This window comes from Coenobita brevimanus, chromosome 8 (assembly GCF_032717465.1).
Source record: "Coenobita brevimanus isolate Jiangsu-jjx chromosome 8, ASM3271746v2, whole genome shotgun sequence".
Classification (NCBI taxonomy): Eukaryota; Metazoa; Arthropoda; class Malacostraca; order Decapoda; family Coenobitidae; genus Coenobita; species Coenobita brevimanus.
Genome location: NC_136961.1, coordinates 28,926,870 through 28,942,374, shown reverse-complemented (window position 1 = coordinate 28,942,374; position 15,505 = coordinate 28,926,870). Strand labels below are relative to the sequence as shown.

The window sequence follows — 15,505 nt, the reverse complement described above, 5'->3', positions numbered from 1 at the left end:
TAGATAGATAGAGAGAGAGATATATATAGATATAGATATATAGATATACTATCTATCTATCTATTGCCAGACTCCTCAATCCCGTTTGGGGTGGCCACAAACAAATCGGCTCCAAGTCGCCCTGTCCCTCGCCATTTCACTGCCCTGCTCCCAACTCACACCCCCCTCTCTCATATACCTCTCCACCCCATCCCTCCATCTCATCCTCGGCCTCCCCCTCCCTCTTCCCCCCTCCACCTCACTCACATACACTCTCTTCGTCAGTCTTTCACCCTCCATCCTCTCCACATAGCCAAACCACCTCAGTGTGTTCCTCATAACGCCTCCTATCACATCCACATCCACACCACAATGCTCTTTTATATCCTTATTTGTCGCCTGTCTCTCCATGTGACTCCACAGGCTCCTCTTAAATAACTCATTTCCATTGCTCTCACTCTTGACTTGTGTCCTTCCAACAACGTCCAAGCTTCACTTCCGTACGTTAGAGTTGGTATCACAATACTGGCATGTAGTAACTTTTTCACTTCCATGCCCACTTCCCTGTTTCTTATCACTGCTTTCAAAGAACCAGCAACCATTCTTCCCTGCTGTACCCTTTCAAGCACTTCACCCTCCAAACCTCCATCCTTACTCATCACACTACTCAAGTACTTAAACGTACTCACATTTTCCAATTCCTCACCATCCAACCTCGCTGTACATTCACTGACTTCGCCTCTTTCAAAGACCATCACTTTACTCTTCCGTACATTCACCTTTATATATATATATATATATATATATATATATATATATATATATATATATATATATATATATATATATATATATATATGTATATCAGTTAGGAAGACCATTAAACACTGGGATAAGCAAATGGACAGAGCCATTGCGAGCTTCAGAGTATTCCCTGTCAGAGTGCTCCCCTCAGCTTCCGGTATTAACTCAGCAAGCTTAGAGTGATTTAGGCGGTGGCCAAGTCGGTAGAATGAGGATCCGTTGTCCCACAGGACGTGTTTCCCAATGGCAGTTGGTTCAGCGAACAATTATTGATATGAATATCGTTAAAGCAGGCTACTGATCTACCACAATACCTCGTGACATGTAAAAACACTTCTCCCCCCCCTGCCCTGCACCAATACACCATTCCCCTGTGAGGCAGCCCTTTCATGTATTTAATTGGCACTGAAGAAACTGGCTCTTAAGTCTATGTCAAGAGTCAGACACATAAAAAATACAATATCACCTTTTGAGTTATTCAGCATTTTTAGTTATCTTCTCTGGGCAGTGTCAGAATGTTTTTTTTTTTTTTTTTATCCCGGAAATATCTCTTCACAAGTGTTCTTTTCATTATTCTACTTTAGGTCAGAAAAGTATCGGTTCACAGGGAGTCCGGCGCCTACGGAAATCATTCGGATAACTGCTGACAATACCAGCGTCACACTGTTTATGAACAAGGTCTTTTTATTTAAACAACATTTGCTATATGTTTGTAAGAGGATATTGGTAGTTGGCGATATATGACACCTCCCGACATCAGGACTACCAACGTGTGTTAGGTCAGACACTAATATTTCAGTGACCTTTCTGTGGTCGAAAATGTTTCACGCATATTGTGCACCTGTACTTCTGTGACCCATAATACATTAATGCTGTGTGTGTTTCAGGACTTCGTATCAATTGTATTTTAAGTTTGGCTGCCAGCTACCGATCATTAAAATACTTTTTATTACATGTTGATACATGGTGGCGACCATCACCAACTCACTTGACTTAGTGCTGCCTACTTCTTCCTTCACCTTTACCAATCTTTTTGTCTGCCCTCCTCTCTTCCTATCTCTCCCATCTTTTACGTCACATTTTATTAACCTTCTTTCCTTTACAAGTGGCTTTGTATTGAGTGACTAGCCAAATGTTTTCCTTTAAGCCAGGAGACCATTGACAGTACAACCATACGTGTTCCCAACCTGTCAGCAAGTGGGTTGGCTTGGGTTAGTGCCCCTTCCCATAAACCAACTAACTCAAAGACAATCGGCCACCGCTTTTGAGATTATAGCATCTGGGCATAGACAGATAGACAGATAGCTACATGTTCGTTCATTTGCATGGAAAAGAGTCTGCTCTCTGCCAGAGAGTGTGCTAATGTTAAGTGACAAGATTGATCTCGATAAATGAATTATATGTGAAAATACGTGTTTCTCATTTGTCTGTGACTTTTTTGGATATGAGTATGCTTATTTGGGTTGGGCCTGGTTTCTTTTAGCAGCATGCACGTTCACCGTTACTTGTTTGTTTAGAGTCAGTAGTGGTGTTACATGTTTATCCACCTCCCTCAAAAGTAAAAAAAGAAAAAAAAATAAGCTAAAGGCCCCTCGAAGGAGAGAATCACGCCAGCAGCGAGCCGATACTTATCTAGCGCGACCTTGACCTACTTTCACCAATTTCGTTCTCGTAGATTTTGATCCCTACTACACACCTGTATTTTTTTTTTTTAATGATATCCTGAGCGGTCGCCAAGCTATCGTGGAAACAAACACACAGACCTTCATCTACTTTCACCAATTTCTAACTCGTAGGAGATTTTCAACCCTACTACACATCTGTAAAATTTTGTGATGATATCTTGAGCGGTTGTGAAGTTATCGTGCCAACAGACACAGACACACAAACTGAAAACAATACTCGTAGATTTTCATTCTTACTACACAACTGTGAAATTCTGTGAAATCATGAGCGGTTGCAAAGTTATATCGGTAACAGACACACAGACCTTGACCTACTTTCACCAATTTCGAACTCGTGATCATTTTTTCCCCTACTACACACCTGTGAAATGTTCTGATTATATCTTGAATGGCTGCGAAGTTTTCGTGCTAACAGACACACACATAGACAAACTGAAAACAATACCAGCTTTGCCATCGCGGCAGGTAATAAACTTCGGACAGTTAGGTACCCAGTCAATGTGTAGGTGATTTTGTGTGGATTGTAGGACTATAAAAACACCACGTTTTGAAGCTTTCTGAAATTAGATTAATGATTTTTGTTAGGTACAGTAGGCAGTAGTGCTGGTTTGTAATAACAGATCTTATTTAATGTTCCAGTTCCCTTGACACTGGGACATACAAATAATTAAAGATATGTCCCTGATTATATGTTTATGATTACAGGAAGCGGAAATTGGTTTGGGTCCATTCTTCATGACCCAAATTAGGTTCAAGTACATGCAGTTTTCTCAGTACATCACCCACTTTGAACACAAAGTCACCGCTACTCTAGGTCACCCTGAGGTGGACCCTTGGGGCTTCCTGTTGCCTCTGTCACCACTGGTGTGGGCATCCGTGGCAACGGCGCTGCTGGCTATGGTCACTGTCCTGCTGATCCTGTCATCATGTCTGCCCAGTGGCACACAACACTCAGCCAGGCGGCACACAAACATATTCAACTGTGTTCGCATCCTACTCCAAGAAGGTAATTTTAATTTCATTAAAAATAAACGATTTGCTCAAGATGAGTATCGTAATCTTGCATAATTCTGTATGAATTATGTTGTGATGCCACTCATGCACAAGTTATGGCTATTGTAAAGCTAAAAGGGTGACGAATACTGGCGAGGTAACATGCACGTAAACTTGTCCCCAAACAGATGTGGCGAAACCATCTGGTTGGTGGTGGTGGGAGCGAGTGGTGCTGGGGGTGTGGATGTTGATGGTCCTGGTGCTGACACAGAGCTACGCTGGCAACCTCATGTCCCTCCTTGCCATCAGACACATCAGCCAAGCTTACCAGAGTCTCAGGAATGTTCTCGACGATCCAAGTGTTGTGCTGATACTTACGGCAGACAACTCAAACTTACCGTATTATCGTGTAAATGTCTTACCTCTTGCTCTTAAAAAAACAAAAAGTATAAATTAACCATTAAAAAAAAAAAAAGGGATTTTGCTTATGCACAGAATAGAACTGATTATTAAAGTGAAGATTCACGAAAATCTAATCTATCTATCTATTGCCAGAAGCCTCAATCCCGTACGGGGTGGCCACAAACAAATCGCCTCCACGTCACCCTGTCCCCCACCATTTCACTGCCCTCTTCCCAACTCACACCCCGCTCTCTCATATACCTCTCCACCCCATCCCTCCATCTCATCCTCGGCTTCCCCCTCCCTCTACCCCCCTCCACCCCACTCACATACACTCTCCTCGTCAGTCTCTCACCCTCCATCCTCACAACATGGCCAAACCACCTCAGTGTGTTCTTCCTAATGCTTCCTATCACATCCACACCACAATGCTCCTTTATATCCTCATTTGTTAGCCTGCCTCTCCTTGTGACTTCAAAGGCCCCTATTAAATAATTCGTTTCCACTGCTCTCGCTCTTGACTTGCGTTAGAGTTGGTATCACAATACTGTCAAGTAGTAACTTTTTCATTTCCATGCTCACTTCCCTCTTTCTTATCACTGCTTTCAAGGAACCAGCAACCTTTCTCTCTTGTTGTACCCTTTCAAGCACTTCACCCTCCAAACTTCCATCCTTACTCATCACATTACCCAAGTACTTAAACGTACTCACATTTTCCATTTCCTCACCATCCAACCTCACTGTACATTCACTTACTTCACCTCTCTCGAAGACCATCACTTTTCTCTTCCCTGCATTTATCTTTAGATTTCGTTTCCTACACACACTCCCAAACTCATCCACCAAGCCTTGCAGCTCCCCTTAGTCTTTACTCAACAACACAGTATCATCTGCAAACAACAGTACAGGGAGTTTCCAAACACTACCCTCTCTCACCAGGGCAACTCCAACATCCACTGCCCTACCTTGTACCTCTTTTATTACCCCATCCATGTACAGATTGAACAATCATGGAGACATGACACATCCCTGTTTCAACCCAACCTTCAAAGAGAAAAATTCACTCAGTTCACCATCCACACGCACTGCAGCCTTAGCATCATCATACATACTCTTCACAGCATTCAACAACTTCCCATCTACTCCATATATTCTTAATACTTTCCACAATCCTTGTCTATCCACCCTGTCATATGCTTTCTCCAAATCCATGAAAGCCTCATACAACTTCTTTCCCTTCTCTAGAAACTTTTCCACTAAAGATCCAAGAATGAATATCTGATCTACACAACATCTCCCTTTCCGAAAGCCTCCCGGTTCTTCTCCAACTAATCCCTCTGTTCATTCCCTAACTCTGTCAGTAAGCATTGTACCATACACTTTTCCTATTACGCTAAGAAGACAAATGCCCCTGTGATGACCACACACGTCTTTTTCCCCTTTTCCTTTGTACAAGGGAATAATTATACCTGACTTCCAATCCTCCGGGACTCTACCTTCCTTCCAGGCTAATCTGCACATCTTCCACATCCATCCTACTACTATCTTTCCCCCATGCTTCAGCATTTCACCACACACCTCATCAATTCCTGGGGCTTTCCCCAATTTGACTCTCCTCATTGCTTCCACAACTTCTATTCTACTGACTTCTTCCTGTCTTCTCACCTCCCTCCTTCTCCCAGCCATTCCCCAGCCACTTATACTTGCATTCCTTCCATCCTCTATGTTCAGCAATTCCTTAAAGTGTTCTCTCCATCTGCTCACTTTTTCTCCTTTCTCCACTAGTAATCTACCATTTTTATCTTTCACTCCCCTGCTAACTTCACTGCCACCCTGTCTTACTCTCTTCACCTCTTTCCAGAACATTTTCTTACAGTCCCTCCACTTTACACTCAAAATCCTTCCAAATTCCTCATCCACACTCTTCTTACTCTCTCTTACTAATCTTTTCACCTCTCTCTCTTCCTTTCTACATATAACTCTCTCTTCCGCCTCTCAACTTCTTCCACACCTCTATTTCTCATCCATTCATTGTATGTTTTCTTCTTTTGTGCCACAGCCTGTCTCACCTCGTCATTACACCACGCTGTTCCTTGCACCCCCCTTCGTCTTCTCTTCACCCCACACACCGCATCACATGCTGCACATATTTCTTCTGTTAATATCCTGCACACACCTCCCACGTCACCCATCTGCTCCAATTCATAGTTACCCAATCGTTCTGCTACTTCTCTCTTATATTCTGCCATTTTCTCATCCTCTTGTAACCTTTCCACTCTCCTTGCAACTACTCCTTCTTCCCGTCCTTCCATTCTTCTATTTCTCCATCTTGCTTGGATCTTGATACTGGCCACCACCAAGTAGTGGTCAGAAAGTCCATTCCCCCAGCCTCTATAAGCTCTTGCATCCATTACACATCTTCTCATCCTTTCATCCACACACACATAATCAATCATTGCCTTCCTTTCTTTCAGTTCACCATCCACTCTTCTCATCACTCCCCATGTACAGTATACCTGTGGATCATTTTGTGCCTGAGAGGGTATTGGCTATCACCAACCCCCTCTCCCAGCACAAGTGTTGACTAACGTACTGTCATTCTCATCTATCTCAGCAGGCACATCCCACTCACCAACTATTCCATCCAGCTTCACATTCCCTACTTTACCATTCATATCACTGATCAAAAACACTCTCTCATTCCTTCTTAACTTTTACATGCACACTTCCACTTTTGTCCAGAATTCTTCTCTCACTCTGCTTGCACAATCTTGCGTTGGCACACACACACACACACACAATTGCCCACATTTGTATTCCAACTTTCAGTCTTACCCACACAATCCTTGACCCCACTGATCCATACTCTCTTAAGTTCTTCTTCCATCTTTTACTCACAATAATACACACTCCTTCTTTTGCCCTCTCATTCTCACCTATTCCTACACATATACCCCATCCATACTCCCATTCTCTCACACTCTTCTCCATTTCGTTTCAGTTCCTCTACATACATCCACTTTTGCACCCCGAAGCACCTGGACAATCTCTCTCTCTCTTTCGCCTCATCATTCACACCCCTTACATTCCATGTTGCGTTTCATACCATGTCCATTGTCCGGTCCTTAGTCGTCATCTTGTGGTCAGTCCTTGTCCGAGGGTTCTTGTTCGTTTTTTTAGTTAGCTGTTTTCCGGGGAGGAGCACTAACCCTCCTCTAACCCTTTTAGTCGCCTCGTATAACAAGCAGCGATACTTTTTTTTTTTTATGCGAGGAAGAAGGAACCAAAGGCCATGAGCCCGCAGTAACAGTTCCCTCCAAGAGAAAAACAAAATACAATAGAGAGCCAAATTCACGATCCGATCATTTTGAGATGCCTGGACACACTGCGTTTGAAAGACTGGAGATCATAGGCAGCAGGAAATACAGACAGAGGGAGACAGTTCCAGAGTTGACCTGTTGCATAAATGAAAGACTGGGAGTAACGGTTAACTCTTGCATTAGAGAGTTGGACAGAAAAGGGATGAGAGTTTGCTGCCAGACGGGTGCTACACACCCGTTGTAGAGGTGGAGGAATGCAAGCAAACAGTTCAGAGGAGCAGTGACTATTAAAGTAGCGATAGAAAAGAGATAAAGATGCAACAGTGTGGTGGAGAGACAGAGCTTGAAGGGAGTCAGTAAGAGGAGGAGAGTTAATGAGATGAAAAGCCTTTGACTCCACCCTATTGAGAAGAGCTGTATGTGGGGAGCCTCCCCACACATGAGAGTTGTACTCCACACAGGGGCGGATAAAACCCCTGAATAGAGTCGACAATTGCGCAGGGGTAAAGAAAGAGCGGAGTCGGCCTAGCACACCCAATATCTTGGAAGCAGATTTTACAAGAGATGTAATATGATCTTTCAAAGATAAGTCCCGAGTAAATGAAACCCCAAGCATGTTCAAGGATGATGCAGGATTAAGCTGAATATTATTAAACATTAGTGGGTATACCTGTGCAAGATTTTGTCGGGTTGATAGGTGTAAGAACTGAGTCTTTGATGCATTAAAAACAACCATATTATTTTTATCCCAGTCAGAGATACGAGCCAAGTCAGGCATTAGGTGTGCCATAGCCTCATCCCTTGTTTGCTGAAGTAACTGCTGAGATGGGCGTTGCAGGAACCGAATGGAAAGGTGAAGGGTGGAGTCATCAGCGTATGAGTGGATAGGGTTAGATGTACAGCTTAGAAGGTCATTGATGAAAAAAAGGAAGAGAGTTGGTGATAGGACAGAGCCCTGAGGAACACCATTGTTGATAGATCTAGGAGAAGAACGATGGCCGTCTACAACAGCGGCAATAGAACGACCAGAAAGGAAGCTAGCGATGAAGGCACAGATAGAAGGATAGAAACCGTAGGAGGGCAGTTTGGAAATTAAAGATTTATGCCAGACTCGATCGAAAGCCTTTGAGATGTCAAGTGCAATGGCAAAGCTTTCGCCAAAGTCCCGAAAGGAGGATGACCAGGAGTCTGAAAGGTAGGTGAGAAGATTGCCAGTGCAGCCTCCCTGACGGAACCCGTACTGACGATTGGAAAGAAGGTTGTGATAGGAAAGATGCCTTAAAATTTTTCTATTGAGAATTGACTCAAAAACTTTTGAAACAGGACGTTAAAGCAATTGGACGATAGTTGGAGGGTTGGGAGTGGTCACCCTTCTTTGGGACTGGCTGAATGAGAGCAAACTTCCAGCAAGAAGGAAAGGTACAAGTTGGCAGACAAAGGCGAAAGAGTTTGCCTAGGCAGGGTGTAAGCACAGAAGCACAGTTCTTGAGAACAACAGGAGAGACCCCATCAGGCCCATATGCCTTGTTAGTACTGAGGCCAGTGATGGCAGAAAATACATCAGCTGAAGAAATTTTAATGTCAGCCATGAGGAAGTCAGAGAGGGGAAGTGATGGAGGAACAGCACTGGAATCGTCTAAGGTGGAATTGGAGGAGAAAGTCTGTGCGAAGAGATCTGCTTTATCAGTAGAAGAAATAGCTACAGAACCATCAGGGTAGAAGAGAGGAGGGAAGGATGATGAGGTAAAGTTGTTAGAAAGGTTTCTGACAAGGTGCCAGAAGGACCGGGAAGAATTCGAGTTGGAGAGTTCAGAGCATTTAGTGTGGATGAAATTATTTTTAGCAGAGCGAAGAACAGACTTAGCACGATTCCGGGCAGAAACGTAAAGATGATGTGATTCAGGGGTGGGTTGGCTCCGGTACCTTTTGTAGGCCCTCTCCTTGTTGCGGACAGCATTAGAACAATCATGATTAAACCAAGGCTTTCTTGCGTTAGTCAAAGGATATGAGAAAGGAATGTATGCTTCCATGCCTGAGGGAATAACCTCCGTAATGCGCAAGGCACACTCAGATGCCATGGAAGCAATAATCATTCCAGGGAAAATCAAAGAAGTACTGCCTGAGGGCCTCCCAGTCCGCGGCTCCAAAATGCCACAGACGACATTTCCCTGGAGGGTCCACAGGCCGTACCGGAGTGATAGGACAGGTTAATGTGATAAGGTTGCGATCGGAGGAGCCCAACAGAGAGAAAAGATTAACAGAGTAAGCAGAAAGATTAGTTGTGAGGAAGAGGTCAAGTATGTTGGAGCTCTCTCCAAGGTTTTCAGGGATACGGGTAGGGTGCTGTACAAACTGCTCCAGGTCATTAAGGATTGAAAATATGTAGGCTTGTTCACCAGGTGGATCAGTGAAAGGAGAGGAGAGCCAAAGGTGGTGGTGAACATTGAAATCTCCTAGAATGGAGATTTCAGAGAAAGGAGAAATGGATAGAATGTGTTCCATTGTAGAAGTAAGATAGTCGAAGAATTTTTGATAGTCAGTAGAATTAGGGGATAAGTAAACAGCATAGATATATTTAGTCAGAGAATGACAGGAAAGTTGAAGCCAGAGTGTAGAGAATTCAGAAGAATCGAGTTCAAGAACACGAGAGCAAGATAAGTCGTTGCATATATATACACAACAGCCACCTTTGGCTTTGAAATGAGTATAGAGAAAGTAGGAGGATACATAAAAGGGTTTGCTGTCAGTTGCCTCAGACAGCTGAGTCTCAGTTAGAAAAAGAAGGTGAGGTTTAGAGGAGGAGAGGTGGTGCTCAACAGAGCGAAAGTTAGAGGAAAGGCCGCGAATGTTGCAGAAATGAAGAAGAGAGTCAGACAGTAGTTCCAGGCACCTCGAGTCGTCACCGGGAGAGGGGCGGATGGTGGGGGCATTTATGGTCCCCCCCCCCGGGGACTCCGAGGCTTGGTGATGAGACGCCATAATTTTTTGAATTTTGGAAAAGGAAGTGTAGTGTGTATTGTGCATGTAGTTGGGTGTAGATAGTTAGAAATTTGTACTGGAGAGCATGCAGGCCTACTCTCTGTGTAACTGAGACACTGAAAAAGTTCAGAAAAGGGGGATGGTCAGGAACTAGTCCTGAGGGCTGATGAAACGGGAGCTCCAGCACTCCCTGTCATCAGCTTTCCATCCACCTCGGGAGTACTGCCCTGCTCGACTGGTGCTACCATCATTGATCGAAAACCCTTCATCTGTAACTGGAAATTCCCGGTCGCTCGGCAGTGCTGCCTCTGTCAAGCTAAGCCATCTGAATTCAAAGGCGAACCCGGTTAATCCGTTGTGGCAGGATGTATTTCAACCCCAATCGATATGATGAAAAACTAATGAACTGCAGCATAAGTTCAGTTTCGGCTTTTCATGAACAGCACATAAGAGCATTCACAAACTCCCCGAAAGTTGCCAATCTTCACCTGATAACTTATTTTGAAAAAAAAAAATGCTGTCAACTAAATTACTGTTTTGTAAATATTTCAATCATCACTTCATTAATCAGTATACTTTTACAAACATATTTATTCAATAAAATGAGGAAGCTTCATCATGCTAAAGTTGAAGGGAATCACCAAACTAACAAAACTAACCCTCTAAACATCGAGGCAATATTCTTCGTGGCTTGAAACCGATTACTTACATTCCCATTCATGTCTTAGTTTTAATCAAATAAAATTTTCAGACATATATGTCTGTAAATAATGCTAACATGAAGTAATTTGGCCGCAAAATATTTATAGGAATCAGATGAAGATTGTATGCACGCGCCCTCTCCAAGTTTGGTTGTTGTTTTCCTGGAAACATCGATACTTGGGATTTCGGTCGGCGGCTTCGTCTTCGCATGATTTCGGCTTCATAATTTTTTTTTTTTTTTATATCGTACAGTCGGTATATTCTCTTCTGTATTTGCAAGATGAAAAATCTCTTTGATAACTAAATGATACGTTTGTCAAATTATGCATGCAGCGAGACTTCCAATAATATGTGATGAATGCTAACAAACCACTTGTCGTTTTATGCATTCTAGTAACTCATCTGCAGTATTTTTCTTAGTAATCACAAATAGAAAACTAGTATAATGACCAATGATTACAGCATTGAAGAATTTATGTACTCTTAAGCACTAAATATCATGGAAAGGATTTTAGAAAATATATAGCTGTGCAAGCCGGGAGTAGTTGACCGAGTTCCTAATTTAATTACCAGGTGATTACTTGCAACTCCTGAGTTTGTGAAGGAGCCCATTGATAGCGTTTGTCATGTACTGTACAATATTTGCAATATAAATCTTTTCCACCTTTCAAAAGATAAAGTAACCTCTTCGTATTAAAGTTGTTCAAGTTATTGTAAATACAGTACTTCGAATTTATACAGAAATCAGTACATATTCTTTGTAATATTAAATATGTGATGTCGGTATTATATTAGCCCAACAAATAACTATACCGTGTGATTATTGTGTTACTTGTTAAATCAAGTAGTAGTGGGGGTCCAATGGAAATGGGTAAGGAGTCATACCCAGCAGGATAAAGAGAGGGAGATAAAACTGGGGCCATACAGGCACAGCAGGGTTCTCAAGGGAAGGAGCATGTTCAAATCTTGGTTGGGTCAAAGAGGTTCACTCCTTATAGCTGCTAAGGGTTAACAGTCAGAGGTGAGCCTGTGGTCTCGGATGGAAGTGTCACTGGGTTGATCGGGCTTAACTTTATAGTAGAGATGATAATCTGTGATAATTTAGTCTTTTTACTCTAATTTGTCCTAAAAGTGCCACTCTCCATATTGAATGCTGAATTGTAACAACAAATTAACATTAAACTATGAAACTAATCACCAAGAAGATGTACGGGAAAAATGTAGAGCCGTAGCATTGTCTTTTTCTTCAACTCAGCTACGTGAAACAAGTTGTATAATACGAAAATCTGGGCCACATTGTGTAACAGTTGTGTATGAATGACAAATTAAGCAAAAAAGGTTAAGAAAATCCAATGAGAATCGCAGGATCAGAGAAATGAAAAGTCAATCTTCCTGGTAAATTATATCACAGTGAACGATAAATGACAAATGTCGTGTCGTAAAATTTTGGAAAAACGTCTGCTGAGAAGCTAAGGTTCTGGTGTGCTCTGCTTTGTGACATACGGGTGGTTGGTAGCACTGATGTAAGTCACCATTTGCTCCTCGTGACGAGGCAGTGGATCCGAGGATACTATTGGTAACTAAGCAAAACCGTTTATATATTATGTCTTTCTGACTTACTTTATTTGATATGCAGTTCATGAAGGGTTTCTCATTTGTTCTTCTTTTTTACTACCATGAGAGTAATACTTCCATTCAGTTAGCTAAATAGGTGATCAAAATAATTTCTCCACCTTTATTAATTTAACTTCTGCATGATTTAGTTAATAAGTATGAGCTGTGATTGTCATTGTCTGTCTGTGTTTTCAAACATGATAATTTTGTTTGAAAACACAGACCTAAAAGGACAGTCACAGTTCATACTTATTAATTTAATCATGTAGGAGTTGTCTAAGCTATCCTACATGTGAGGCCAGAGTTTCTGTATAATAATAATAATTGAATGTTTTACAAGAAAACGAAAAATTTCTTATAAAATTATTTGAAGAAGTGGGAATGGCAAAATTGCACAGATAAGCGATGATAAAAGCACAGAAACAAGAAAGCATTTAGGATGGGAGGAGATTTGGAGACCTACTGTATATCATTACTACATTCTGCCAGGTTCAAGTTTGTGGCCAAAATGTAGAATGTAGTAATGGGTAAAGTCTCCAATTCTCCTCCCATCCTGAATGCTCTCTTGTTTCTGTGCTTTTTCATCTCTCACATGCGCACTTTTGCCATTCCTACTTCTTAACAATCATATTAGAAGAAAATTCGTGTTTTCTAATTTATGACCTTTCGTGGAAGCATAATTATGCATAAACCTGGTGTTAGATTTGGACTGTTGCATGATAGCACAGTGAAAGACTAAAACGAGGATGACATCCCGTGAAAAGAAGTGGTTTGGTACGTTTTTTAACTGTAGGTGAGCTGTAGCTAATCAATATTTTAAGAAAATGGCATACTTAGGGGTGCCCGCAATGCGATTTTCAGGCCGTAACTCGCGAACCGTAGCCTAAGTGCCTTTCTAAATATGAAAAGAAACATCTACACTTGACAAGCAGTGTTTTTGAGTTATGAATGATGAAGAAGGAGGAAAGAAAGAATGAAAGAAAAACAAAATATATATTTCTGTGGTTCGATTTTGCGACTCCTGCGAAGGTTAGCCAAGACTCTCTCAGTAGCTTTGCACTTGAATGGCGAGGGTCTTTTAGTTCAAAAGCTTAGAACTGGACTTTGCGACCGTTTTCGTGCGAATGCTCCTATACTTTATATACAGGACCCCATTTTGAACTTGCGCCATTTAGTGGATACCGCACTCCGTGATAAGAGTGGAGAACTGAATCCTATGGCTAAATCTCTCAAGGTGGAGTTCGAACACATAACCCAGAAAACAGAAGCCCATTCAGACCTGCTCCTCTGCTTCATTCGGAGTGCACTTCATCTCTGTTCGTATAAACATTGCTTGCAGATGCTGCTTCCATTGTTGTGCTTATTTCCCAGTCTTGTAATGTTGTGGTAACAAGAGGGCGACTTGAACGATACAATGATTGTTCTTCCTGACGCCTGCATCCCGAAGTCCCCTAAGCCACCTTTCTGTGGTTCTACTTACACTGAATGTTTTTACTATCTAATCATGATTCTCTCTCTCATTCTAAAAAAATGATCATGCCACCTAACATCTACCTGATAGCTGAATGCATGTTGCATGCCCTATCAATACCAAGACATACGGTATACTAGTTCTGCTGGACTTACTGTGACATGATGAAAGATGAAATGGCCTGGCGATCATCATCTACCAAATATGGTTCACATTTCCTATGTTCCTTTGCACAGTATCCCACCAATAGGAGATATGAAGGTTGAAGAAACCAGGCTAGCCAACCACAAGTATGTAACTGGTAGATAGCCTGATTAAATAGGCAAAAAAAAAAAAAATGGTGACACAACTGTCACGGTCATATGTTGCAAGACATCCATGAAAATGACGCAACAAAGAATAAAAGCAGGCAAGAATGTAAATCACATGTAAAAATATAAACACTAAAACACTTTAAAATCAGTAAAACACCAAAAAGAAGCATTAAACATACAAAATGCAAAACACTGCGTACTAAAACTTATGAAGCAGTCCATCTGCCTCCACAATGTTGAAGGTTCTCCCTCCTGTAGAATAAGACCACCACCCTAAGCACCAACGAGAGATGATATGAGCCATTACTCTCCTGGTGCTCAGAGGAGTACTGACGGCATCAATTTCCAAGAATGGGACACCCTCAGCAAGTGCCGAACAGAATGGGGGGGGGGGGAAGACTCCTTCCATTAAAAATACATGACAGAACTAAGTGTGGCCAATCTGCAGCCAGCATAAAGGAGACCCCCACCATCGAGACAAGCTTTGGCAAGCGAAGGAGCCCTCCTTACCACAAATTGCAAGCATCTTGTTAAGCCTCACTGCATCCCAGTGGTCCTGCCAACAACACAGAATCCGTTAAGCAATAAAAGAGTAAAGATCACATGCAGGTAGCTGATGCAGAGGAGGATGGGATCCCATAGAAGCAGAAAGGCGAGCTAATTCTGCCTTAGCCAACGGATCAGCTCACACTGTCCTAGACACTCCCACATGGGTAGGAACCCAACGAAACCCCACATGACAGCCAAGGAGAAAAAGCCACTCTGAAATTGATAAAACTATTGGATGAGATGAATTAAAAAACTCCATTGAAGAAAGGGCACCGTGGGAGTCACTAACAATCACACACACACACACACACACACACACACACACACACACAAAAGGACTAGAAGAGTAAAAATAATTTGGGGAGTAAATGAAATTGCAGTCAAGTCTACCACCAGTAATGAAGAAATACCAGGAGGGCTACCACCCCAACTGATGGATTGGAAGACGATGCCAGTCTTCTCCAGTATCAGTCTTCAATCCATCAGTATAGACAGCGACAGAACCCTCATGAATAGAGGCTTCTAAAAATAGTGTGAGGGACACCTGAGAGGGAAGTATTTTTTTTTTTTTTTCCGAAGAACGGACCTACAGAATGTCACATGATGGAGTAGCCAAAAACCCACCCTCATGATCCGAAATAGGAATAGAGAAGGCTGACATAACAGACTGAACCCTCTAATCAAAGGGCTTCA

General features: G+C 42.2%; 1 protein-coding gene across 1 annotated transcript in view; it reads left to right on the top strand.

Moving 5' to 3' along the window:
* LOC145407208 (glutamate receptor ionotropic, delta-2-like) overlaps nucleotides 1-14,844 on the top strand; it is an 83,507-nt gene extending 68,663 nt beyond the window's left edge. Inside the window, exons 6-9 of the mRNA XM_080278247.1 lie at nucleotides 3,174-3,474; nucleotides 3,650-3,860; nucleotides 14,186-14,239; nucleotides 14,712-14,844. Coding sequence (XP_080134373.1) covers nucleotides 3,174-3,474; nucleotides 3,650-3,860; nucleotides 14,186-14,239; nucleotides 14,712-14,844 — 699 coding nt within the window. The remainder of the gene's footprint in view (nucleotides 1-3,173; nucleotides 3,475-3,649; nucleotides 3,861-14,185; nucleotides 14,240-14,711) is intronic.
* Nucleotides 14,845-15,505: the final 661 nt, after the last annotated feature.